This window comes from Podarcis gaigeae (genome assembly GCF_964106915.1).
Source record: "Podarcis gaigeae genome assembly, chromosome: 9".
NCBI classification, from domain to species: domain Eukaryota; kingdom Metazoa; phylum Chordata; class Lepidosauria; order Squamata; family Lacertidae; genus Podarcis; species Podarcis gaigeae.
The window spans coordinates 4,726,915-4,753,142 of NC_139685.1; the positions used below are offsets into that span (position 1 = coordinate 4,726,915).

At 44.2% G+C, this 26,228-nt stretch overlaps 1 protein-coding gene across 1 annotated transcript in view; it reads left to right on the plus strand.

Moving 5' to 3' along the window:
- The window catches only part of CPZ (carboxypeptidase Z), a 34,025-nt gene extending 11,548 nt beyond the window's left edge, over nt 1-22,477 (plus strand). The window contains exons 3-11 of the mRNA XM_083698287.1: nt 547-921; nt 4,462-4,671; nt 5,867-6,063; nt 6,964-7,125; nt 7,801-7,959; nt 12,625-12,760; nt 16,818-16,957; nt 20,343-20,442; nt 21,924-22,477. Of these exons, the coding sequence (XP_083554413.1) occupies nt 547-921; nt 4,462-4,671; nt 5,867-6,063; nt 6,964-7,125; nt 7,801-7,959; nt 12,625-12,760; nt 16,818-16,957; nt 20,343-20,442; nt 21,924-22,288 (1,844 nt within the window). The 3' untranslated portion in view covers nt 22,289-22,477. The remainder of the gene's footprint in view (nt 1-546; nt 922-4,461; nt 4,672-5,866; nt 6,064-6,963; nt 7,126-7,800; nt 7,960-12,624; nt 12,761-16,817; nt 16,958-20,342; nt 20,443-21,923) is intronic.
- The last annotated feature ends 3,751 nt before the right edge of the window (nt 22,478-26,228 follow it).

Genomic DNA, 26,228 nt, shown 5'->3' on the forward strand with positions numbered 1-26,228 from the left:
AATGCTCATAGAACCCTTGTTTTAAAACAGCTGTCCTGTATGCCAGTTTGCTTCTGGGCCCAGTTCCATGTGCCAACATGTTTAAAGCCATAAACAACCTAGATGCCTCAGTCCTGTGAAGAGTTTCCAGACAAGCCACTAATTAATAAATTCAAGGAAAGTGCTATGTTTAATACTAGATTGTTTTAGGTAGAATACTTAACAAGAAACATTTGTTTACTTATTGTTATGTACTGAGTTGAATAGGATCCAAACTGCAGCAGTCTGATTGGTCCTAGAACAATAGGATTCAGAATGCAGCAGTCTGATTGGTCCTAGAACCACCCAATCATGCTCCAGATTGAAGTGAATCCACAACCTGATTGGCTTACAGTAGAATTCCGGAATTAGCCAATCATGTGCAGCCCATTGTGTAAATAATGTATATAAAGCAGATACTTTGAGGGGACATTCATTCATTCCTCCTCACCACTATGAGCTGAATAAAGAGCATGAAATCACTTTGCGACTCAGAGTATATTTCACTTATCTCTTGATTTCTTACAGCGACATGCGTGGACATCAGCTTGGGATCCTGCAATGATGTGTCCTATTCAAAAACAATTTTCCCTAATTTGCTGGATCAAAAGTCCAGAGGAGTGATTGAATACAGCTCCGAATACATCTTGATGAGTGTGCTCCATAACTTGCTGCAGGGAGAATGCAATCCTGATCTAAGGATTCTAGGCTGCTCTATTATGGCCCCAAAATGTGAAGAGGGGAAAATTGTTAAGCCTTGTCGTAAAGTTTGTGAAGCTCTGAGGAAAAATTGCCTTCCTGCCTTTGATGCGATTGACATGGCATGGCCGTATTTCTTAGACTGCGATCGCTTTTTCGTCGATGAAGTAGAAGGATGCTTTGATCCATTAGCAAAGCTGCGAGGTAAGGACCAAAGCCATGCCTGCATATTTTCTATTAGGCTGCGACGATCAGATCCAGTCAGCAGGCCTAGAAATTTGGCATGTCCTTGTAAATAAAAGGCCTAAAGGCCCTGGCCACAATCCGAAGTATTTATGTCTGTAGCCTACAGCATAATTCCTACCAATATAATTCCAACGTATTAGGGACTTTGACTAGAGGTCAACTGAGTTACTCATTTTGTTACAATTGAATATTGGTTGCTGAAATCAACTTGTTTCAACCTGAGTTGAATCAGATGATGTATTTGTCATCTGGATTGCCAATCAGCCAGTCTTTTAAGAAGGAAAGCGGAGATGTCAGTCACATAATTAGATATGTAGCTGATAATTTATGCACAAATAAACTAACCAGATTACTGGCATAGCCTGTACAAAACTACCTTGGGTTGACATCTGTTTAGGTCCATGTAAATCAGTCCTGAATGAAATAAAGTATTTGGTGTCCAGTTGGGACAAAGGTTTTTATTGTACATCACCTTAAGGCAATTGCGTAGAAAGTGATCAATAAATTGATGATTTAATATATCCTGCATACAGATTGGTGAAATCTCAATGTGATTTTAATGCCAAAAAGGTCAGATTAAGAATGTGGAGTTAACCAGGGCTATTGACTGTTTGGCTCCGAAGCGCCCTCTCTGATTGCATGGAGCCCGGACAGCCCCGTGGTTTTCCACGGATCTGAGGGCAATGAAACAATTGTTGAGACGTCTAGAGCGCCGGTGGAGGATAACTCATTCCGAATCTGACCGGACACAGGTTAGAGCTCAACGTCGAGCCTACCAAGTGGCGATAGTGACGGCGAAGAAGAATTTCTTCACCGCCTCTGTTGCATCTGCAGAAAACAGCAGCAGGAGACTTTTTCAGGTGGTTCACAATTTAGCGGAACCACCTGTAACATCGGGGCCCAGTACGGGCCACATGTTCTCCTGCAATGATTTTGAAAAGTTTTTTGCAGATAAAATCGCTCAGATTCGGGAAGAAGTAGACTCCACCATGGGAGCAGGGCCGGGGCGGGAGAGTGCTAGAGTTCTGTCTAGTCAAGTTGAGTGGGATCAATTCCAATCTGTTAGTTCCGAGGATGTGGACAGGCTGCTTGGACGAGTGAAACCAACCACCTGTCTCCTGGATCCTTGCCCATCCTGGCTTATAAAAGCTAGCCGGGAAGGACTGGGCGATGGGCTTCGTGGGGTGGTGAATGCTTCCCTCCGTGAGGGAGCCTTCCCAGATCCGCTGAAAGAGGCGGTTATTAAACCGCTTCTTAAAAAACCATCTTTAGATGCAGCCACGATGGCCAACTATCGCCCAGTCTCAAATCTTCCATTCTTGGGCAAGGTGATTGATCGAGCGGTTGCCGAACAACTCCAGGCACACCTGGAAGAAGCGGACCATTTGGATCCCTTCCAGTCGGGATTCAGGCCTCATCATGGGACTGAAACTGCCTTGGTCGCACTGGTTGATGATCTCCGGCGGGCTAGGGACAAAGGTGAGAGCTGTTTCCTAGTTCTGCTGGATCTCTCAGCGGCGTTTGATACCATCGACCATAACATCCTTCTGGACCGTCTGGAGGGGCTGGGAGCTGGGGGCACTGTCATACAGTGGTTCCGCTCCTTCCTCCTGGGCCGTGTTCAGAAAGTGGTGGTGGGGGATGAGTGTTCAGACCCCTGGGCTCTCACTTGTGGGGTGCCTCAGGGTTCTGTCCTCTCCCCCATGCTTTTCAACATTTACATGCAGCCGCTGGGAGAGATCATCAGGAGGTTTGGGCTGGGTGTTCATCAGTATGCGGATGATACCCAGCTCTACCTCTCTTTTAAATCAGAACCAGTGAAGGCAGTGAAGGTCCTGTGTGAGTTCTGGAGGCGGTTGGAGGATGGATGGCGGCTAACAGATTGAGGTTGAATCCTGACAAGACAGAAGTACTGTTTTGGGGGGACAGGAGGCGGGCAGGTGTGGAGGATTCCCTGGTCCTGAATGGGGTAACCGTGCCCCTGAAGGGCCAGGTGCGCAGCCTGGGAGTCATTTTGGACTCACAGGTGTCCATGGAGGCACAGGTCAAATCTGTGTCCAGGGCAGCTGTTTACCAGCTCCATCTGGTACGTGGGCTGAGACCCTATCTGCCTGCTGACTGTCTCGCTAGAGTGGTGCATGCTCTGGTTATCTCCCGCTTGGACTACTGCAATGCACTCTACGTGGGGCTACCTTTGAAGGTGACTCAGAAACTACAACTAATCCAGAATGCGGCAGCTAGACTGGTGACTGGGGGCGGCCGCCGAGACCATATAACACCGGTCTTGAAAGACCTACATTGGCTCCCAGTACGTTTCCGAGCACAATTCAAAGTGTTGGTGCTGACCTTTAAAGCCCTAAACGGCTTTATACCTGAAGTATACCTGAAGGAGCGTCTCCACCCCCATCATTCTGCCTGGACGCTGAGGTCCAGCGCCAAGGGCCTTCTGGCGGTTCCCTCATTGCGAGAAGCAAAGCTACAGGGAACCAGGCAGAGGGCCTTCTCGGTAGTGGCGCCCGCCCTGTGGAACGCCCTTCCAGCAGATGTCAAAGCGATAAACAACTACCTGACATTCAGAAGACATCAGGGAAGTTTTTAACGTGTGATATTTTACTGTATTTTTGGTTTCTATGGAAGCCGCCCAGAGTGGCTGGGGAGGCCCAGCTAGATGGGCGGGGTATAAATAAATTATTATTATTATTATTATTATTATTATTATTATTATTATTAGTTGATGTCTTGGAGTTGCAATCATTTGATCAGGAGGGAGCAGAAAAACATGTCTCTTTATAGTACAAAGAGGTATCACTCTAGCTAAAGGAACCAAGATTTTATGTCTTCAAGCATGAAGATCTCTTTTGTAACCATTTTCATACTTCACAACAAAACAGCCATGTGGGGTAGGCTAGCCTGAGAGCTGGTGATTAATCCAAGGCAGGAAGGGAGCAAAAACAATGATGAATTAAGTGGAAGTGAGTTTAAAATGTAAAACTGTATATGCTCAGATTATTTTCATTTTGGTTATTAGGCTTGACAAAATGTTTTTTGCTTTGGTGTTTTGTTAAAATTTGAGAAACTCTGCAGGCTCAGATCACTTTTTTGTAGTCCACAAAATCTTATGCCACAACAAACCTGTTAGTCTTTAAGATGCTACAAGACTTGTTTTGTGATATTCCAAATGCCTCTGAGACGTTCACAAACAGAGCATGATGGAAAAGGTCTCCTGCACATAGTTCTCAGAGACATATTTTCCTTAGGGACCAGTCTGCCTGCAACCCAGGGAACAAGATGACTTAACATGGGGTAAGTGTGATCCTAAAATAGAATATTAACCACCTACTTACAATTGGGTATCATGTTTGATTTACACATATCTTTTCATTTCTTTGAATTACATTTGTCCCAATTGTGTTATGTCCTCAGATGTTGGGATAATCTTCTACATGGGCATAAAAATTAGTGAGCAAACGCTGCTACATCAATTTTCTTGCATTGCAGGGGAAACTGAATTTGTGGAAGATGCTCCCAGTGAGGTTCCTACTTTCATTCAGTTCACCCACCACTCGTACTCACAAATGGTGAGAGAATTGAAAAAGGTAGCATCCAGATGTTCCCACATTGCTAAATTGTACAGTATTGGCCGCAGCTTTGAAGGGAAAGACCTCTTTGTGATTGAGTTTTCTACTAGTCCTGGACACCATGAATTGCGTGAGTAATGGACACTAGAGGTATATGAAATTTGTTCAGAGTATTGACGTTGCTTGAACCATGGCAAACTGGAAAGAATACTTCTGTCCCTTACTGTTAACTACACTAGGGATTGAGACCTGCATCAGCGAATAACGACTAAATTAAATGTATTTATTTTGCTGTTTGGTAATAGCAGTGTTCAATTGCTGTAATATTTATAGAATGAGCATGCCAAATAACCATAAATGAACTATTGACTTATTGCATGTTTATACCAGATCCTGTTTCCACCCTCCAGCAGTGGCGTAGTGGGGGTTGCCAGCACCAAGGGTGCACCTGCTCTGTCTGAAACAGAGCCTACTCACCCCAGGAAAATACTCTTTGGTGGTGGCATACCTGTGCCTCTCACCTTGAGGCATGAAAATGTGGGATGTGAAACACAAGAGCAATCAAGTACAACATTCCTGGAGTGAACATGTTTACACATGGGGAAGAATGTTTGTCCAGCCAGCAGGTAAACGTCCTGTTTCCTTCTGGGCTGGGACAGACTTCCTCTGCATGGGACTAGAGGTGGGCGTGGCCTCACCTGTGCAGGTAATGACAAAAGCACAGGGCAGGGCAGCCATCTCTCTTTCTTTCTCCACATGCATCGAAGAAGCAACATCTGCTTAGCCAAAGATGCCCTCTTGGCTTCCAGCCAAGAGAGGACAAAGGGACTGTCTCCTTATGGAATAGTTCCCAAGTATATGTTACTTTTCTAAGCTAAGTCTGCCTTCTGGGATCTGATTGCGAACAGAATGTGTGAATAAACCTTTTTATACTTTTATAGAAGACTGTGTCATGAGGGAATAAGGGGGAAATACCAGAACAGTTATTATAGAGGCTTTAGTGAGCCTGAGCAAACGCATCCGCTGCAAGTTTAAAAAGGGGAATGTTACTCTGCTAAATTGTGAACTTGTTAACACAAGTTGGAAAAGGCTATAATAAGACAATATATCCTCTCCTGCATCCCTGAACATTCTCACAGAAAAGGCCAGTCTGGGGCAGGGAGAGATCAAATGTCTCCCAGTGGTTCTTACTTTGGCAGTTTATGACAGACACCTTGATAAGGGCAACACAAACCACAGTGACCACTGAGCCAAGTCTCACGGTCTGTTTCTTGAAAGTCATCTTGAAAGCCAGATAAAACATATCCTGGTTCATCTCTTCACAGTTAAGCCAGAGTTTAAATACATCGGCAACATGCATGGAAATGAAGTTGTGGGCAAAGAATTACTGATCTACCTTGCCCAGTATTTGTGCTCTGAATACCTTACTGGGAATTCCAGGATCCAGACGCTGATCAACAACACTCGAATTCATCTCCTTCCTTCCATGAATCCAGATGGATATGAACTCGCAGCAGAAGAGGTCAATACCTAGCAGGGGACTGGGCAGAACTTTTGTTTTGTTTTGAAAAAATATAGTGCTAAAAAAAATAGTGCCCAAGGTGTCTTAACAATGAATTTACAAAACAATATTTAAAAAACTAAAATACCTCTTTTGCTTTTCTTTGGCAATAGTGTGTGATTTGCATTTTTTACCTGAGTCATCCAGAACAATTTATTTTGGGGTGTGTGGGGTGGCTGATGTGTAGATCCTTCTGCCTCTTGGCAGTGGCGTAGCGTGGGTTGTCAGCACCCGGGGCAAGGCAAGTAATTTGCGCCCCCTAACCCGTGGAGAGTGAGTGAGCCAGGTAGGGGCAGAGAGCTGCGAGTTGAGCGCGCGCCCCCAGATGTTGCGCCTGGTGCGGCCGGCCCCCCCTGCACCCCCCACGCTACGCCACTGCCTCTTGGTCAGGAGTTTGTGGTCAGCAGTTCCTTCAGCTCTGTAAGGCTGTAGCACCCAAGCTCCCCCCCTCCCCCCCATAATCCCAGGTAGAAGGAGATCCTGCAAACGTTAATATGTTGTGTCTTCTCCAGTTTTCAAAGACATGTGCAGGAAGATGAATCAAAGGAGATACTTTTGGAATTGCCATCACCCATCTCCTCCCCTCTGCTTCCCCCTAAGGTAAAATTCCTCCCCTTAGTGACCAGGGCAAAGTAGTGTAGGCAGGAGGCCCCCTCAACCACCCCAATATCTGAACTGACCACTTGAGTTTTCTACTCCATTTTCAGGGCAAGCATGCCCACTTCTAGCTGTGACTATTTTGTTTAGATTACATGTTAGTTGCTGTTGCAGCTCTTCTGGATTTTCTCTGGTGCTTCAGGGCACCATCTCAAAGTAGCACCAGAGTTGTGGAGCTTATCCTTTTGTTCACTGCTTGACCAGGGGGCTGGCTACAATGGATGGACAAATGGGAGACAAACAGCGCAGAATCTGGATCTTAACAGGAACTTCCCAGATTTGACGTCTGAAGCTTACAGGCTATCAAGGATCCGAGGGGCTCGTACTGACCACCTCCCAGTTCCACAGTCTTACTGGTGGGGTAAGGTATGGATTGCAAAAGTTTATGAAATGTGCTCTATTTTATAGGCCATTAACATAGTATCTAAAAAGGTAAAGGTACCCCTGACTGTTAGGTCCAGTTGCGGAGGACTCTACGGTAGTGGCACTCATCTCGCTTTATTGGTTGAGGGAGCCGGCGTACAGCTCATGTGGCCAGCATGACTGAGCCGCTTCTGGCGAACCAGAGCAGCGCACGGAAATGCCATTTACCTTCCCACTGGAAGGTACCTATTTACCTGCATGAACTTTGACGTGCTTTTGAACTGCTAGGTGGGCAGGAGCAGGGACCGAGCAACGGGAGCTCACCCCGTCGCAGGGATTCAAACCCCCGACCTTCTGATCAGCAAGCCCTAGGCTCAGTGGTTTAGACCACAGCACCACCCGTGTCCCCTAACATAGTATCTAATTGCACATTTAAAATATCCTTAGATCATCGGGGCTAAAATACCCTTTGGTGCATAGTCTGCCTTATTTCAGTAATGCGTGTCCAAATGACCTCAGTTCTTAATTTCGTGAGCTACGGTTGATATCCTCCTTTACACAGAGCATTTTCATTAAAATGTTACAGCAGTAATCTTCAGGCTGTGTTTTCCATTCATAAGATCTCAATGAGACCATATTAAATGCATCTTAATGTGATCACTTTAAAATGTTCTTCAGGTTGCCCCTGAGACGAAAGCTGTGATGAAGTGGATCAAATCTATCCCATTTGTCCTGTCTGCCAGTCTCCATGGGGGGGATCTGGTTGTTTCCTACCCTTACGATTACTCTGTACACCCCCTGGAAGAGAAAATGTTTTCCCCTACCCCCGATGAAAAGGTAATATTGCATGACAGACCCATTCGGAGTAATGCTAACCTGTGTGAATTTGCAAAATGGCTGACCAAAGAATTTGCTAAGAATTGCCTGACAAGAAAAGTGTGATAGTTCTACAAACAGCAATTGCTTGCATTTAAATGGCTCACCACGCACATCCATTGCAGTTTAGAACAAGAGTTATTGTATTTAAGAAGAAAATTGCTGAATCCATTGTCCCAGGAACGCCAAGTCTTAGTCCCCAGGATCAGCAGGAAACATTGAAAGAGCAGCTCTGAGTAAAATTAAAAGGCAACAGAAGGGGGCAGTAATGTCATTTTTATTTAGTCTGTCAGAAGAAGCCCTTTTACTCAATTTCTTTGGGGTTGCAACTCCCAAAGCATCTTTATTTAGACGCCTATGGGATCTCCTTCCAAGTCAATTTCTCTAAGATTAGAGTGAGCTATTACCCTCTGAAGAACTTTAATATGCACATTTCTCATTTTCCTCTTGTGCATATTATTGCCTTAAATCGCTGAATTACAAGAGAAATATTTCACTTTTATAAAATGCTCCCCACCCCTTTTAAGGCAATCTTACATGTAGTATTATATATCTGGATTCATCACACCAAGCAGGTAAGATGTCTATAAGATGGAGCCCAATATATTTTGTGTGGATTCTCAGTGCCCAGGCATCATTTTAGGAAGGCCAGTATAGACTTGGAATATGGGTCTCTTCCCACACATATATCATAATCCTATCCTATATATTCAATCTCATGAGTCATGGAAGAAAAGTGTTTCTCCAAATTCTGAAATGACATTTCTAACATTTCTGAAATTGCACCATGGGCAATGCTAGGGTTTGTCTACTAATCCCCAAAACACACACCTTTTTTCTTTACTATTATTTTGCTTTTTTGGGTTATTTTTGTAACTTTTGTGTTGGTCTCAGTAAAGGAATTATACCACCAATGTTTTGAATATCCCCCCCTTAATGGATTCACAAGGCTGCAAACATTTTATAAAGCAAGCATGCCATTCCCTTCAAAGTTTTATTTTTATTGTCTTTTTTCATTGCAAAATCATGAATTATCTCCCAAAGGTCAATTTCTTCTGGCAAATATATACTTGATAGACAAGATAGCTAAAAATAGCACAGAGCAATCCTATGCATTAGAGATTAGGCTCGCTTTGTTCAGTGGTGCTTACTTCCCCCTAAGTCAGCATGGCATTGCCGCCTTATCCACTCTGGGGTTCTTATCGAGCATGTGCAGTTTTTAATGAGTGGCCCTTTACACTATTCGCAAGGCTGAATCTTTGCCAAAACAAACAAACAAACAAACAAACAAACAAACAAACAAACAAACAAACAAACATGAATCAGACAGTACAGCTCTATTCTCTCCTGTTTCTTGTGAGCTGTTTGAATGTGGTGATGCTAATGGTTCTATTACCTGTCTTTTGAAAGCATTAGACTGGAGTCACGTGATGCTTGCGGCCCATCGTCTTCATCATTTGCCAAAGACAGTCTCGACACTGAAATCATCTTATTCATCAACTTCCCTAGTTAGTGTATTACCCGAGTCAGACTGCAAAATGGCTTGTTTTTCTGAGAAAAGGCTAGAGGATTGTTGGTGTCGTTTAGCTCCCATTATTTAACTTCCTCACATTTCTGACTCCTTGACTGATATGTATAGCCAGTCCCAGAAACAGAAGTGTGCCATGTGAACATTTGCTCACATAGATTTTGGGCCTGTGATTCCTACCAGCATCACTGGCTCTCACTGTCCCTGGTTATTATGGGTGCTTTGTCCCTTCCAGCGGCTGCATCCCTCTCCTGCTGTGCACAAAGAACCCAGGGACTTGCAGTTCTTGAGAACACAAGCACAAATCTTTCTGTCTCTAAAGCTACAAATGCTAGCTTTTCTGCAGAAACACATTCTCCCTGTCCTAGACAAGGGTCCAGATGCACAACTCATTGTTTGGAAAGTTAGTTCTTCTTTCCTAACACAGAATCTGATTGATTGACTCCAGCAGATCTCACAATAGGTATGTAGAGGTAGGTGTGGTACGCTGGTTTGACATCAGCGGATAGGAAGTGCCTACAGAGGGTGGTGAATACAGCACAAGATATTATGGGCTGTCCCGTGAATCCGCTGGATGAAATAGCGGAAGAACGTTGCCTCAGGAGAGTGAGGAAAATTCTCAGGGATGATTCACACCCTGGCCGGCACTTTCTTGATCTCCTGCCCTCAGGCAGAAGATATAGAAGCATGATTAGTCGCACCAACAGCGTAAAGAACAGCTTCTATCTGTGGGCTGTTAGGCTGCTGAATGAAAAGATAACAACAGGGCAACTGACTTTTGGGTTTGGTGGGTGTGCGTCAGTAAACGAGGGGAATTAAGACTAAGAGAGCTGAGTGGGGGGTGTTCGTGTAATCTCACTGTATACAAGTTGTACAAGTGACAGTAAAGTATTTCAATATTTCAATTTCAATAAATACTGGAAAAATAATTTCCCATAAATATTCTGAAGCATGATCTGCAATTTAGTCAGTTTGGACCAGGCTCTGCTGGTGCACCTGATGACAGAATTAAGGGCTCCCACAGTTTGATCAAGTGCTGGAGCCAATTCAAGACTGGATTCACCTAACCTGAATGTTCTGCTGCCTAATCCCAGATGTGTTGGATTGTGCTGTAGCCATTCAGTCAGGAGGAAAATGCACGCTGTCTTTCTCAGAGGCAACTTTGCCAGTTCTAGTGAGTCCTGGCATAGATGAAGACCTGATAGCCTCATTTCAGTGCATGGAGCAGTCCGGGAGGCATTCTCTGACACCCTGCAGTGTTGGGTATCCAACTGAAAGGGGAGCTAGTCAGGCAGGAAGGGGTATTGAGGGGAGAGCTAAGGACACAGTGTCCCTCAGCCCAACAGGGGATAAAGGTGGGGTGGGAGATACATTGGGTGGGGGCCCCAGCCACTAAGAAAGTGAAGCCCCCGACCCAAAAAGGGTGAGAGTCTCACCAGATAGCTCTGAATGTTAGAGACGTACTGGAGCTCTGAAGGCATTTGTGACCCACAAAGAAGTAAGATGGGAACCCTCAGGATCTGTTTGCCCATTGTCAGCCTTGGCTTTTGGAGCCCAGAAAAATCTAGCCTTGTTCCTTATCCACAGCTGCTTCACACGCTACCCAGAAGCAAAAACAAAGAGAGTGTGAGCCACCTGCTTCAGGTTGTTGTGCAAAGGCAAAAACTGTTGACAAGGTTTTAGTTTGGCTAAACACCCGACACCATCTTTACAGAAGAACTGCTGCCACTTCTGGGTTCTATGTGACGTGGACCTCAAAATATAAACAAGGGGAAGCTTAATGCGTTTTAGTCAACAGCCTGCAGCCTGCTTTGTCTGTGGTTCCTGCTATTAGTTAACCTAGAACTCGGAGTGAAATGTGCTTCACCAAGGGAGGCTTGCCTCTTCTTGCTGCTGCAGCCTGTCTGCCCTTCATCCAGAAGCTGCTCCTCAGCTGCAGCCCCTCTGCCGGCTGCCCGGTCACAAGTCCTTGGGCCTTGCTGTCTCCCCCTCTTAATCTCCACGGCACATGTGCTTCTTTGTGCCTCCATAGCATTTGCTGGTTTCTCTCCTCCAGACACTTCACCACCAGAATATTTTAGCTAGGCAAATGCACAGCTGAGTGCCTTTCTCTTAAGGTTTTTCAAAGGCTGTTAGCAGAATATCTGCAGTCTAGTACAACTGACATCAAACCAGGGCTGAAATAAGCCTTTTTAATTTATGCCAAGAGAACAGAGGTGCCCTGGAATGGGCATTTGTGACTTTGCTTGCCAGATCTAGTCAAAGAAATGCTGAGCATTTAACACCTTTGGAAACCTATAAGAGAGGTTTTTAAACTTTGTTTTATACCATCACTGCTCGTTGCCTAGAGAATATATTTTTATTAGGCAACTAATGAAAATAAGCGTAACAACCCGAAGCATTTGCAGTTAGAAATTGTGCTGCAGTTTAAAACACACAAATTCTAAGTGGTGGTTGGACACAGATGTGGAATCATTATTAATAACAATATGGTAATAAAAAAAATTAATGACCAAGAATCCTCACTCTGCTGATGTAAAATTAAAATAGCAACATAAACTTCACACAGAACAGACAAGGATCCAGGAGGGAGACTGACAATCAAGGTTCTTTTGTTGCACCTACAAGCGAATCTCATCGGGTTCGAAACTAGGCTGCTTCCTCTCTCTTTTTCATTCATTAAAAGAAGAAGAAATGAAGTGAGCAACAGAAAGTAACATGATAGGAAATTATACAGGATCAGAAACTGTGAAATTTTCTTGTTTTTCTTTTTTTATCTTTTTGTAAATGGCTTTGAGGGTACCCCCACCAACAATCAAACTCCGTCTAAATTTAAATAAAGAAACCAGCAAGCCAGCCAAAAGGTTATGCCAAACATTTTCAGCCCATTTAACTAGAATAGGCTGGGGGTGTTTCCCATAATATCCCAGTACTGGTGGGCTGCTGTGCAGGTCACAACCTGTTTGAAATGTCCAAATGCAGGTGGTAACATCAGGAATTTAATGGACATGTGCTTTCAACGTGTGTGTTTCAACAACTGGAAGGCAAACAGCATTTGGAGTAAATAAAAATAATTTAACTCTCTCTTGTTTTTTTAGATGTTCAAATTGCTGTCTAAAGCCTACGCAGATGCACACCCTGGCATCTCGGACAAGTCAGAAATGCGTTGTGGTGGAAATTTTGTGAAGCGAGGAGGCATCATAAATGGTGCTGAGTGGTACAGCTTTGCGGGAGGTACATCTCTTTAGCAATTTGATAACTCTGCAAGAACTCTGAAGTTTCTAATCTTAAATTCTCAAAGGAAATTTCAGTAAGGCTTTTGACAAAGTCCTCCATAATAGTCTTAGGAGGAAGCTGGTAAAATGTGGGTTGAATGAGGAAGCTGTTAGGTGGATTTGTAGCTGGCTGACTGACTGAACCCAAAGAGTGTTCATTAATGGTTCCTCGTAATCCTGGAAGAAAGTGACAAGGGTTCTGTCCTGGGCCTGTTGTTGTTCAACATCTTTATAAATGATTGGAAGAAGGAATTGAGGGGATGCTTATCAAATTTGTAGATGACACCAAACTGGGAGGGGTAGCTAATGCCACAGAAGACAGAATCAGAATTCAAAATGACTTTGATGGATTGGAGAATTGGGTACAAACTAACAAAATGAATTTCAATAGGGACAAATGTAAGGTTCTGCGCTTAGGCAGGAAGAACCAGCTGCACAAATCTAAGATGGGGAACACCTGGCTTACTAGTTGTACATGTGAAAAGGACCTAGGGGGTCTTAGTGGACCACAAGCTTAACAGTGTGATACAGCAGCAAGAAAAGCTAATGCTATTCTAGGCTGCATCAACAGAAGCATAGTGTCCAGATCAAGGGAAGTCATGGTCCCACTCTATTCTGCTTTGGTCAGACCACACCTGGGAATACTGTGTCCAATTCTGGGCACCACAATTTAAGAAGGATGTTGACAAGTTGGAATGTATGCAGAGGAGGGCAACCAAGATGATCAAGACTCTGGCAACTAATCCTTACAAGGAGTGCTTGAAGGAGCTGGGTATGTTTAGCCTGGAGAAGGGGAGACTGAGAGGAGATACAATAGCCACCTTCAGATATCTAAAGGGCTGCCACATGGAAAAGGGAGCATGCTTGCTTTCTCCTGTTCCAGAGGGTAGGATCTGAATCAATGATTACAAGAAAGGAGATTCCGTCTAAACATCAGGAAGAACTTTCTGACAGCAAGAACTGTTCAGCAGTGAAACAGACTCTCACAAGAGGTGCTGGACTCTCCATCCTTGGAGGTTTTTATAGGTTGGATGGCTTTAGCTGATATTCCTGCATTGCAAGGGGTTGGACTAGATCACGCTTGGATCCTTTCCAATTCGAATATTCTATGAAATAGACTCTTAAGATGGACAAACCACACTATATTTTCACATATTATGGCAATTCTTAGAATTCCATGGGTCAGTGTCATCGTAGTGTGTCAATGAAGCTATTGCGAGCTGAGAAAGAGAAACTTTGGCTAAGGGTGCTGATTTGTTATTTATTTCGTTTCTATCCCACTTTCCCATCCAAGGAGCTCAAGGTGGCTCTCCTGCTCCTCATTTAATCCTCACAACAAGAACCCTGTGAGGTAGGTTAGGCTGAGAGGAAATGACTGGCTCAGGTTACCCAGCGAGCCTCATGTGGGGATTTGAATCTAAGGCTGGATCAACACTGATAAAAAAAAACACACGCTAAGAAAAAAAGTTATATCTGTCAATGCAATTTCCCATTGGCTGCTGGTGTCGCATTTTTATACTGCATTTATAATGTTATAGCTCACCAGTATAGATTAGTCCTAAGGACAAGTCTCCCAAGTCCTAGTCTAATTCTCTAACTGCTACACCACACTGGCTCTAACGTAGGCTTGCCTAACTGTGATCCATCACACCAAATGTATTAAAAGGGAGAGAATGATATATCTGCCAGCATTTCACAGATGGAATCGGTGATGTGTTTTTGTCTTACCAAGAATTACATACTTCACACTGTTGACAAGACACATCCACTACCTGCTTTGTTCGCTTGTTTTGCAGTAATCTGTCCTCTGCTGAATTTAGAGCCAAAAGTGTGATTCACTGGAAGCAGGGAAATGCTGTGGACACATAATTGCCCCACAATCTGTTATGGATAGTTCAAAATATCTTAGCAACTGTACAGTGTGAAACAACAACAACAACAATAACAATGTTTATATCCTGCCTCTTTTCTATAAAGAGATCCAAGGTGGCTAATGGATAAAACAGAAACAGCTAAAAGCATAGAAAAAAATAAAATTAAAAGCAATTAAACACCGATTAGTATTTAAATCAGTGTTTTTTTCAGGGGGTACTTGAGGGTACACAGTACTGGCACCTTGTTGTTGTTAAAAAGTGTGACACTTACTGTAACAGCTTCATACTGAGTACTGGCACCTATTTTTCTAGAAAACAATGCACTGATTAAACACACAGACATATAAACACACACATATAAAAGATATATTAAACCATACAGATAATAACAACAAGAACATCACAACACCAGCCCTTTCCTTAAAAACAGTCAGGCAGAAATGGCAGGCTGGGCTGTATTTTTCACGCACAGATATTTATCTGCATGCGCACTAGAGACAAAGTGCATCCGTGCACCTCCTAAGAGCTCTAATCTTGACGAGGGAGCCGAGCACTGAAGACTGACTACTCCAGCAATTCACCCTAACAAAAACGTAGCATGGCATCCCTAAGGGGAGAACGTAGGGGAAATGCTTTGCCAGGGATAGGAGCCAGACAATAGGCTCTTTCTCTGGCTGATACTGTGGGTGAATGGGAAGGTTTCTGAGGAATCGTTGTTCTTCAGGCATCTGTTTCCAGAACGGCTAATGAGACAAGAGGAAAGTGCGAGTGAACCAGGCGATTTCAAGCTACACTGGACCCACCTCCCATGTTGAGACATGACTATCTGAATAGGGAACTGGGCATTTGGAATGGACTGAAGAAGTCCTAGGGGAGCCTGGAAGTGGTCTCTCCCCCACCCTCAGTGACAGTGGCGTAGCGTGGGTTGTCAGCACCCGGGGCAAGGCAAGTAATTTGCGCCCCCTAACCCGCACGCCTGGCACCCCTCCACAGTGGGCGGTGACCCGGCGGCTCGGATTGGATTCGCACAGCAGTGAGAGAGAGTGAGTGAGCCAGGTAAGGGCAGAGAGCTGCGAGTGCGAACGCGCCCCCCCCCAGATGTTGCGCCCGGTGCGGCCAGCCCCCCCTGCACCCCCCACGCTACGCCACTGGTCAGTGAGACCTCCTGTGTACCAGGAAGCGGTGAGACTGCTACCCACTTGGCACAGAGATAACCACAGTGGATTGTGGGATCCATTCCAGATGATACAAATCCATTCCAGAGTTTTGGCAGAACAGAATGAACTCACAGAGGTATAGAATGATAGAGTTGGAAGGGACCCCAAGGATCATCTAGTCCAACCCCCTGCAGTGGAGGAATCTCAACTAAAGCGTCCATGGCAGATGGCCATAATTCCTCCCAAATTTTCCAGAGTGGAACTCTAAATCCCTACTTAAGTCATATTCATTTTTTCACATGACTATGTGAATCTACATTGATTAGAATGTGATTCTGTTCCAAAAATAATCTCCCGTTTTCTGTTCCACATTCACACAATGTGGCAGCTAGACTAGTGACTGGGAGTGGACACCATGACCATATCACACTGGTCCTGAAAGATCTTCATTGGCTCCCAGTATGTTTCTGGGCACAATTCAGAGTGTTGGTGCTGACCTTTAAAGCCCTAAACGGCCTCGGTCCTGTATACCTGAAGGAGTGTCTCCACCCCCATCGTTCAGCCCAGACACTGAGGTCCAGCACTGCGAGAAGTGAGGTTACAGGGAGCCAGGCAGAGGGTCTTCTTGGTGGTGGCGCCTGCCCTGTGGAACGCCCTCCCAGCAGATGACAAGGCAATAAACAACTATTTTACTTTTAAAAGACAACTGAAGGCGGCCCTGTTTAGGGAAGTTTTTAATGTCTGATGCTGTATTGTTTTTAATATTCAGTTGGAAGCCGCCCAGAGTGGCTGGGGAAACCCAGCCAGATGGGCGGGGTATAAATTATTATTATTATTATTATTATTATTATTATTATTATTATTATTATTATTAATATTATTATTGAACTAAACCCTGGGAGGCTCCAAGTTGCTTTAGTGTCATATCAAAATGGCCCCACCAAATACCATTACTGATAAACCTTCCATTCTTCCTCTTTTCAAGGAATGGCAGATTTTAATTACCTTCACACAAACTGTTTCGAAGTTACGGTGGAGCTTGGTTGCGAGAAGTTTCCCCTGGAAGAAGAACTGTATTCACTCTGGCAGCAAAACAAAGAAGCTCTTCTGAAGTTCATAGAAATGGTAGAGTTTCTTGTGACTTCTTTCTTTCTCCTTCCTTTTACTGAGCTGCTCACCAAGGATGGTTTGTGACACGATTTGACTCAAGGGACCCAGCTGACTTTTCCACAAATGGGCTGCAAGTAGCAGTCCACAGATAACTCTGATGTAACTTCCTCCCTTATTTGAGATTATAGCTGAAGACCGAGGGCAAGCAGTGCCCAAATTCCTGCTGTCAAGCCAGTTACGTGTGCTCATTTTTCATTCTGTTCATCCTGGGCAGGGCCGGCCTGTCCATGAAGCAAACTGAGGCAGCTGCCTCAGGTAGCGGAATCCAAGGGGCACCGCCAGGAGCATCCATCGCCGTTGCTGCCACAGAAGTGAGGAGAAGCGGCTCAGCTCTACAGTTCTTTGATTCTAATGTGTAGTGCAGACAGTGTTTTTTTCTGGGTGTGCTGAAGGGTACAGGCACCTTTTTTCTAGAAGAAAAGCACTGAATTCAAATATCATTTTTACAGTCATTTTTGTGCAGGGCACTTCAGAACAGACCTTCTTGAAACCCTTATTGGGGAGGCTGCAGCTTATGTTTTTCAAGCAAATGCTCTCTTAGATCAGTGGCCTGGCAAGTCTACCAGAACAATAAGTGGCTGCAAAATTAGGAGCAACAAGACATCCCTTTCCAGGTCATTAGCAGGTATCTGTTGTGTATTGTTCTGAGGAGCCTGGTCATAATAGGGATTTAAAGTAGTTAGGAATATGCCCGTTTCCCTTCACGGGCATTAAGTTACTCCTCATTAAGCATCCCTGTTTTATTTGCAGTATCATCTTTCAATACAAAGTCCAGTCCAGACCCATAAATTTATTTTTATTTTACAGCTGATCTGCTTTAGAGAATCCAAATGGGACTCACTCGAGACAAAAGGGCCTGCGAATAAATGAGCCCCTAATAGAGATGACAGAGTCAAGCCACTTTGATTGTGTTTAGCCATAGGCCATTGTAACAAAACACTGACCTCACCCAGTAAAGTCTGGCAGAGGAACGGGAGTGCGGAGGGAGCGAACCACCCCAGCGCCACTATTCCGGTAGGGTGCTGTCACAGCGGGCCCCCTGGACATGTGCCACGCACCGCCCCCACGCCCCAGGAGCCATGCCCCCAGAACATGCACCACACCCTCGCGGGTGGCGTGTCACACCTCTGCGGATGGCGTGCTATGCCCCCGGGATGCACATCATGCCCCTGGGGCGCTAGCCATGTCCCCGCCTGCTCTCCACCCCTGGTAGTGGAGCATGCAGCTTCGCCACTGCTGGGAGGAGCCCTGAATATACCGCGCAGGGAAACCAAGGAAATTTCCTGAACAACCGAGGGTCCTCTCAGTCAAAACCTTTGCCTCATTCTGCCCCTGCTCCCCAGTCATTGCAAAAAGGGCCACTCTGTGCATGGTAGATAAATCTTCACATGATAATCAATCCTAAACATTCCTGGGCTCAACCACCTTTTTCAAGTTCAGTAGATGGTATTGTGCCATCTCATAAAATTTCGCTCGAAACAGAAATGTAGATTGATGGATCTCACAGCAATAGATGGAAATCCACTCTTTGCTCTGTGGAAACCCCTCGGGGGAAAGCCTTACTCACCAACATCTCTTCTTTGTTCAATAAGCAGCAATTAACTCTATAGCGAAGTAAAAATTAGAAACATGAGCTATTTACAGGCTATTTACAAAAATGTTTCGTACTCGAAATATTTTGAAGATAACAACCAAACACAGTTACTATTTTTTTAAGTACACAATTTTCCATAAAACCGTGGAAGATTGGGGGAGTGTGAATAACTAATGAATTTGCAACACTGAAGAAGTTGCACCCATCATCAAAACCTGATGAAAATTCAGTTAATTCTGTCCTGTACTTTTCTGTCTCTTCACATCTACTTCATGTCAAGAAGATGGAGAAACATGATTGGAATACACTCTCTCTTGCAGACAACAGCCCAGGCCCAAGCAGCAACTTTATTTGTAGTTTCAAACAAGGTTGATGGGGCTGATCAGTTGGTTTTACTCAGTCCTGGGTTGAATATACATTCCCCTGCAGGCCTGACAAAGTCACTCTAGAGTGCCTGCTGTGGCTGCAGACACCAGTGTGGGAGAGACATGTTTTGTTGCAGCTGGAGCAGATGAAACATCCAGGAGTGTTGCTACAGGTGCATGATGGCATTTCTTCTCGCCTCCCAGAGGTCATTCCTCCTCTGGTCACTGCACAACATGAGTGTCTGTTTCTAGGGACTGTGGTTGTCTGTAAGGGATTCCCACATGGTGGGGGGTGATGTTGCCAACCTTCATGTCATGTTTGCAGACATCTCTGTCTTCTTCTTTGGCGATCCCCCGTAGCCGAGTAAGATTGTCTTCCATAAACATGGTTTTAACAATGAGTCCGTAAGTGACTGTGGAGGCCAATTCCAGATCCACACATCCTTCCACAAGTGGGGACATAGGCTTCCGGGCAGGAGTAACACAGAGTTGGTCTGCCAAGGGGCCTGGTGCCTGAAGCCAGCTCCCTACAGATCACATCCTATCATCTTCCATTCTGTGGATATGACCAAGCCAGTGTAGACGTCGCTGAGACAGAAGGGTGAACATACGGGGAATATGGCCTCAAGAGAGCACATCTTTAAGACTCTGTCCTGCCATGTAATGCCCAAAATTTTCTAGACGCAGTGCATGAGATGTCACTCCTAACAGTTGTAAGTTGCCTACATAAAGCAGCATGCTCAACACACAAGCCTGGTTGACCTTCATCTTGTTATTGGATATAGGCATCACATTCTCCCATACCCTTTTGGAGAGGTGAGCCATTGTCATAGCTGCCTTGCCAATATGCTTGTCCAGCTGTTGGTTATGATGGAGCCTATGTAGACAAAATTGTCTACCGTGTGCGGTCAACAGTGCTGATGTGTGGGGTCCTGGCGATGTCCTGACCCAGGATGTTGGTCTTTGCCAGGCTGGTGGTAAGGCTGAACTAGGGCCGATGGTTGATGAGTCTCTGTAGAGCTTCCTCAGAGAGCACTGTCAAGGTTGTGTCATTTGCAAACAAGACCTCTTGGATAAGGACTTTTGTCTTGGTGTGGGTCATGACTGTTTGAACAGACCCCCATTGCTCCTCAAATGAAAGTCCACACTGTCTTCAGTTGAGCTGAAGGCAAAAGAATATGCTAAAGAGAGTTGGGATGAGAACACAACCCTGTTTCACACCATACAATTAAAATCATAAAATAAAAACCACAAACAACCACAGAGGTAAAATGCCATTAAACTCTCACTACACATGCAGATTTGAATGGTGCTAGTGAGGAATAGATACAATAAGTTACTTTATTACCACCTGTTAAAATTGCTGTCTCTTTCTTTGTAGGCTCATCGTGGAATAAAAGGAATTGTATCTGACAAATTTGGAAACCCGATAAAGAATGCCCGAATTTCGGTCAAAGGCATCCGTCATGATACACTTGCAGGTAATAGAATTGGATGGAGAAGCAAATTAAGGCCTGAAACTTTGAGGTGGGGTTCATCTGAATATCACAATATTCTTTTTTCATTTGGAATACAGTAATATTTTATTAATTGATTCACTTATTCAACAATTTCTTTACCTTCAAGTCAATTTACAAAATCCAAAAGCAACAAAACAACTTGGACATTAATTGTAATTAATAAATTAAACTATCAAAATGCAGTGGTTCCTTGGTTTACGAACTTAATCTGTTCTGGAAGTCCGTTCTTAAACCGAAACCGTTCTTAAACTGAAGCGTGCTTTCCCTAATGAGGCCTCCCACCACCGGTGCCCTTCCACCGTTCAGCTTCCATTCTTAGACTGAGGTAAAGTTCTCAAACTGGGACACTACTTCTGGTTTTGTGGAGTTCGTAAACCGAATAGTTTGTAAACAGGGCTGTTCTTAAACCGAGGTACCATCAAAGGAAAGATCAAAACAAGGGAAAAGCCACTGTGATGCTCTCCAGATGTTGGCTTGCAGTTCCCATCAGCTCTGACCATTGGCCATGCTGACTAGGGCCGATGGAAATTGTAGTCGCTTCAGGCAGTGGAATCTGTGGGGGGGGGGAGTCCATCTGCCCCTGGCACCACAGCAGAACTCACAGAACTCTTGTGGGAGTCTTGACACCAGTAGGTGAAACTTTGGGGTGGCAAAGTAGGATGGGCTGCCCCTGATTGTAGGGCAACAACATTTTGGGGGCCACATGTTCCCCAGGCCTGTGTGAGAATAACATGGAAAGAAGCATCCCTGTCTCTGTTTCTCCAGTCTTGGTCTCAAACTACTATAAAGGTCTAATAGTGACAGGAAAGTTAAATGAGCATGGCCTCAAACTAGAACTGAGATATGAATTTCAACAGGGACAAATATACCGTATTTTTTGCCCTATAGGACGCACTTTTCCCCCTTCAAAAATGAAGGGGAAATGTGCGTGCGTCCTATGGGGCGAATGCAGGCTTTCGCTGAAGCCTGGAGAGCGAGAGGGGTTGGTGCGCACCGACCCCTCTCGCTCTCCAGGCTTCAGGAAGCTATCTGCAAGCCTTGGGAGCCTGCGGGAGTTCCCGCAGGCTCCCAAGGCTTGCGGATAGCAGCCTGTTCTGGGGGCTGGGGTCGGGGGAAGCTCGGGCTTCCCCAGCCCCGCGCCTGGGGGGGGGAATAATTTTTTTCTTTATTCCCCCCCAAAAAAAACCTAGGTGCACCCTATGGGCCGGTGCACCCTATAGGGCGAAAAATACGGTAAGTTTCTGCACTTAGGCAGGAAGAACCAGAGTGGGGGCTTAAAGCTGGGTCCCCTCCATCCTAGTCTACGACTACATTATACCATCTCCAGAGCACCTCACTTTCAATACATCCTATACTACTGAAATAGACCAATGAATATGCATATGTGGAAGTATCATTCTATAATGTTTGAAAATTTTAAACAAGACATTTGTTTCCTTTAGCTGCCGGTGGAGACTACTGGAGACTGCTGCCTCCTGGTACATACGTTGTCAGTGCTCAAGCTCGTGGCTACAGTAAAGTCCTGAAGAAAGTGACTTTGCCTGCCAAGATGACCAAGGCTGGACGGGTGGACTTTGTCTTGCGACCCCTCCTTAGTAAGCCCCCTCGAATTGGCCATGGGGCCATGGGCACAGCATATGAGCATTATGACCCACTGGAACACTTTGACCCTCATGCTCAACATGCCCAACCAGAACCAAGAGATGATGGAGGGCAGTCCGTCCAGCCGAGAGAAAAACCCTGGTGGTGGTCTTACTTCAGCTCTCTTGATCAACACAAACCTTTGTGGCTGCTTAAATATCACTAAACTGTTCTATGTCGCACTCTTCATCTGAGCACACTAGCAGTAAATTGCATTTCCAGCTCTACTTTTGATGATAACAGAAGTATTTGAATCTGATTCCATTGTGAATATAACATTGCCTTGCTTTCCCCCTCCCTGCATTTCCTTTATTTCAAAATACAAAGAAAATATTAAAATTAGTATGCTCTTAAAGCTGGATGTAGCGGTTAATATTCCCTAGTACTGTGCTTCCCTTGTGCCATTGTTGTTAATCATCAGATTTATTATTTATTAGGACCCTAAAGTACCTGAAGAGAAATCTTTGTGATCCTTTAATGCATTTTCATACATGTCTTAACACATTCATTACTGCGAGTGAAAACACCCTTTAGGAAAAATTGGAAAAGCCTTTTCTTCTATACACATTACTTCTACTTAACTTGATACATTAATTTCCCCATCTGAAATGGTTTCTTAAAAAATATCACTTAACGTCTACATTGGTTTTCATGTAGGCCTTTGAAAAGTATGAAAGAAGAGATCCTCATTTAGGCCGGCAATGACTTAAATGGGGTAGCTGGATTCTTTCAGACTGAAAAGGAGATCGTGCTCTTGCTGAAACGAAGATCCGGCATGCGTTTCTCAAAAACAAGTCATGCTAGATGAATCTCATTTCTTTTTTTGATAGAGTTACAAGCTTGGTGGATCAGGGGAATGCTGTGGATGGATGTAGTGTATCTTGATTTCAGAGAAGTCCCCAGTGATATTCTTGTGAAGAAGCTGGTAAAATGTGGGATGGACGAGGCAACTGTTAGGCGCGCTTGTAGCTGGTTGACTGACCGAGCCCAAAGAGTGCTTATGAATGGTTTCTCCATCCCGGGTTTTCTGGAGCTTTAATTTTGATGCCATTGTCTCCTCCTCTTGTTATTTAATTCAGATGGAACTACTGAGGAAAGTGCTTCTGGTAGTTTTTGAGACCCACCGGCCGCCCAACAGTTTGTGTCAGAGCACACCCCACAAGGACAGGGAAGCAAATATTGGGAATAAGGATCCCAGATAGATACAGGAAGGAGCCAGGCCAGACCATGATTTCAGCTCCATATCATTTAACTATTTGTGTTCTGGATAGGACAAGGTGTATTTGTGTTCACTCCTGACCTTGTCATCATGTGTCCTGAGGGAAGCAATTAAGATGCAAATATGGGGTGTGTGTGTATACGGAGGGGGATTTCCCTCTCACTAAACGTTGCTGTTTTGAATGCTCAGGAAATGCAAATCCCCTGATGAAAGAGTGCTAGCTTGAGAAAGGACATCTGGATGACATACAAGCCAGCTTCCTGAAAATAAAACCATATAATAAATAAACGCGATGCAAACTTGCGCACACCTCTCTCTGGCCGAGTGGGAAAATGCACAGAAACATTTGAGCCTCTTCAGGTTGCAAGAAAGCTGATGTGAGCACATATAGACGGGGTTTTCTCAGGCATGGAAGCAGATAGGTCAGCTAGAAGGGAGGGAGCAGGTCCATGTGGCCCCAACATGTGGCCTGAAGGGGCCAGAAGGAGGCACTCCAGGAAAGCCAAAGGCCATGAGAAGTGGGGGGTTGCCCCCTCCTGCTCCAACACTCCCAGGCAAAGCAAGCTGCCCATCTTGAATAGATTAAGTAGGGATTTTTCTGGGAGGCAAACAGGGAGAGCAGCAACAGGAAAATCATAATAGGGTTTCACGTGCAAATAACGGTATAATGGTGTTGCCAAATGTGGATGTTATTACCAAGGGAGGTTTTTTATTATTATATAATGTTGGATGAAATTAGCATAAAGGCAGAGATTCTGCATGCACTTACCTGGAAGGTTCTGAGAATGACTGACTTGCATGCTTGTAACTGGGCTCTAACTTGAAGCTCAAAAGCCTCTCTCTCCCACCCACCCACCCCCATCGCCACCCCCGCCGCCACCTCCCAAGAAGAAAGGCATTTTCTTTGCATTTCTATTCAGTTCTATTAACCCACTTCTATTAACCATTTCTAAAATAAAAATAAGTTTAGGTTCCTGAACTGCAGCATATAAACCTTTCGGATTGGAAGCAAGCTTGTTTTGTTTTAGAAATTGTTACTCTGCTTTTCGTTATTCTTCTTCTTATTCTTCAAATCCTCAAAGCAGCCTTTATCATAGCAAATACAAATTGAGTAAAGCTAATGACCTGGGGAAAACTTTGCAATTCTTTGCCATCAATCATTGTTTTGTAGAAGCAGAGGGAAATCTTCTCATCTCATACTGAATGAACTTCAATGGAGCATTGATAATTTGTTTACTTTGCAATTATCTTCCATCAGTGGAGACAAATTGATTTGAACAATAAAATTGATGGCAAGTGCAGTACAAATGTCGTCCAAAACTGAAGAAAGACATAACTAGTTTCAATACCTGGGAGCACAAATTTACTCAAAAAATACATATCTTATTTGATAATGCACTGCATTGTGTATTAGGACTAGGAGATTTGCATATAAGGTATATTTTGTATATTTAAGCAGCCTAAAGATTCAATTTTAGAACTTATTGTCAATGTAATTACTAATCCCTCATTGGTTTTTAGAGGTTCTTTTTTTAAAAGAAGAAAATAATGTCAATAAATATTTAAAGGAAGCAAAGTAATTGAATGGGCTTCCTTTTTTATATACCGGTAATATAATACTTTTGCTGGATAAAAGAAAATGATAATAATTGATAAAATATTATGAATAAAAAGCATCTCAAAATACATACCAATTAAAATGAGGTTTGCATATTAGAAAAGAGCAGAACAATCTTTTACGCACATTGCACTAGGACCCCTTGGGCTGCCTGTGGGTTTTACCCTGTTTTTGCATTTACTGGCTGTGTGTTTTTCCCTGCTCCTCATTGACTGAGCAAGTGTTGAACACAGCAGCCGTTCTGCTGGAACAGAAGAGATTGCAATGTATGCAACATTATATTTTGTTAATTACTACATTTTCCCATGTATAAGACAATGTTTTTTGCTAAAAAAAAGTCAAAAATTGGGGGTCATCTTATACATGGATGGGGAATGCATAGGGGTTAAAAAAAAAACCCACACTACTTCCCTTCCCATGGCTGCTGTGAAGAAGTTGCCAGAAACCCCGGAGCACTGGAGATACTGTCGCTCCCGGGTGGCCAGATTTGGGTGATCTTGGGTGTTGGTGGGGCACACTCTGCTGCTGGCCCCCCCCCAGTGCCCCAGGCACCAGCAGGGATTGCTACGCGAGTGCCAGTGCTTTGAATAGATAATAAAATATAAAAGTAGTTCTGTTTGATGTTTAAAATATTGATTCCTTAATTTTGGTTTAAAAAAATAGGGGTTTTCTTACACATGGGGGCATCTTATACATGGAAAAATACAGTATAAGTATTACTAACCCTACTTGCCACCATGACCTTAATAATTGTGCTAAATAATGCACATCTTTCCTTCCCAAAAAGGGGAGCCCTGCAGGAGCAAACCAATGGCCCATCAAGTTCTCTCAGTGGCCAACCAGGTGCCTCTTGGGAAGCCCAAAAGCAGGACCTCAGCGAATCAGCACTCTCCCCGCCCCCTTGCGAGTCCTAATAACTAGCATCCAGAGCCATATGTCTCAAAAGATGACACTAGGAAATGTACTATTTTATTTCCAACATTTGTATCTTATACAATTCACTGTTATTAAAATACAGTTGCAAAGATTGTACCATTTAATACATTAGCCCTGCAATCTTATATCCTCTGAGGCAAAAGGAGAGATCTCCCTCTCCAAGGTCAGAAAGAGAGAGCCAAACTTAAAGAACATTGGGTTCACTTTTCCAAACCCAGGTGGCATCAAATATTGCAGAACCTGAACAAATCATAGATGATGCAGGTGTAGTTTAGTAGCCATGCAAGTCTAGACCATGGGGGAGGCATGAATGATAAATTCAAGAGAACTGCC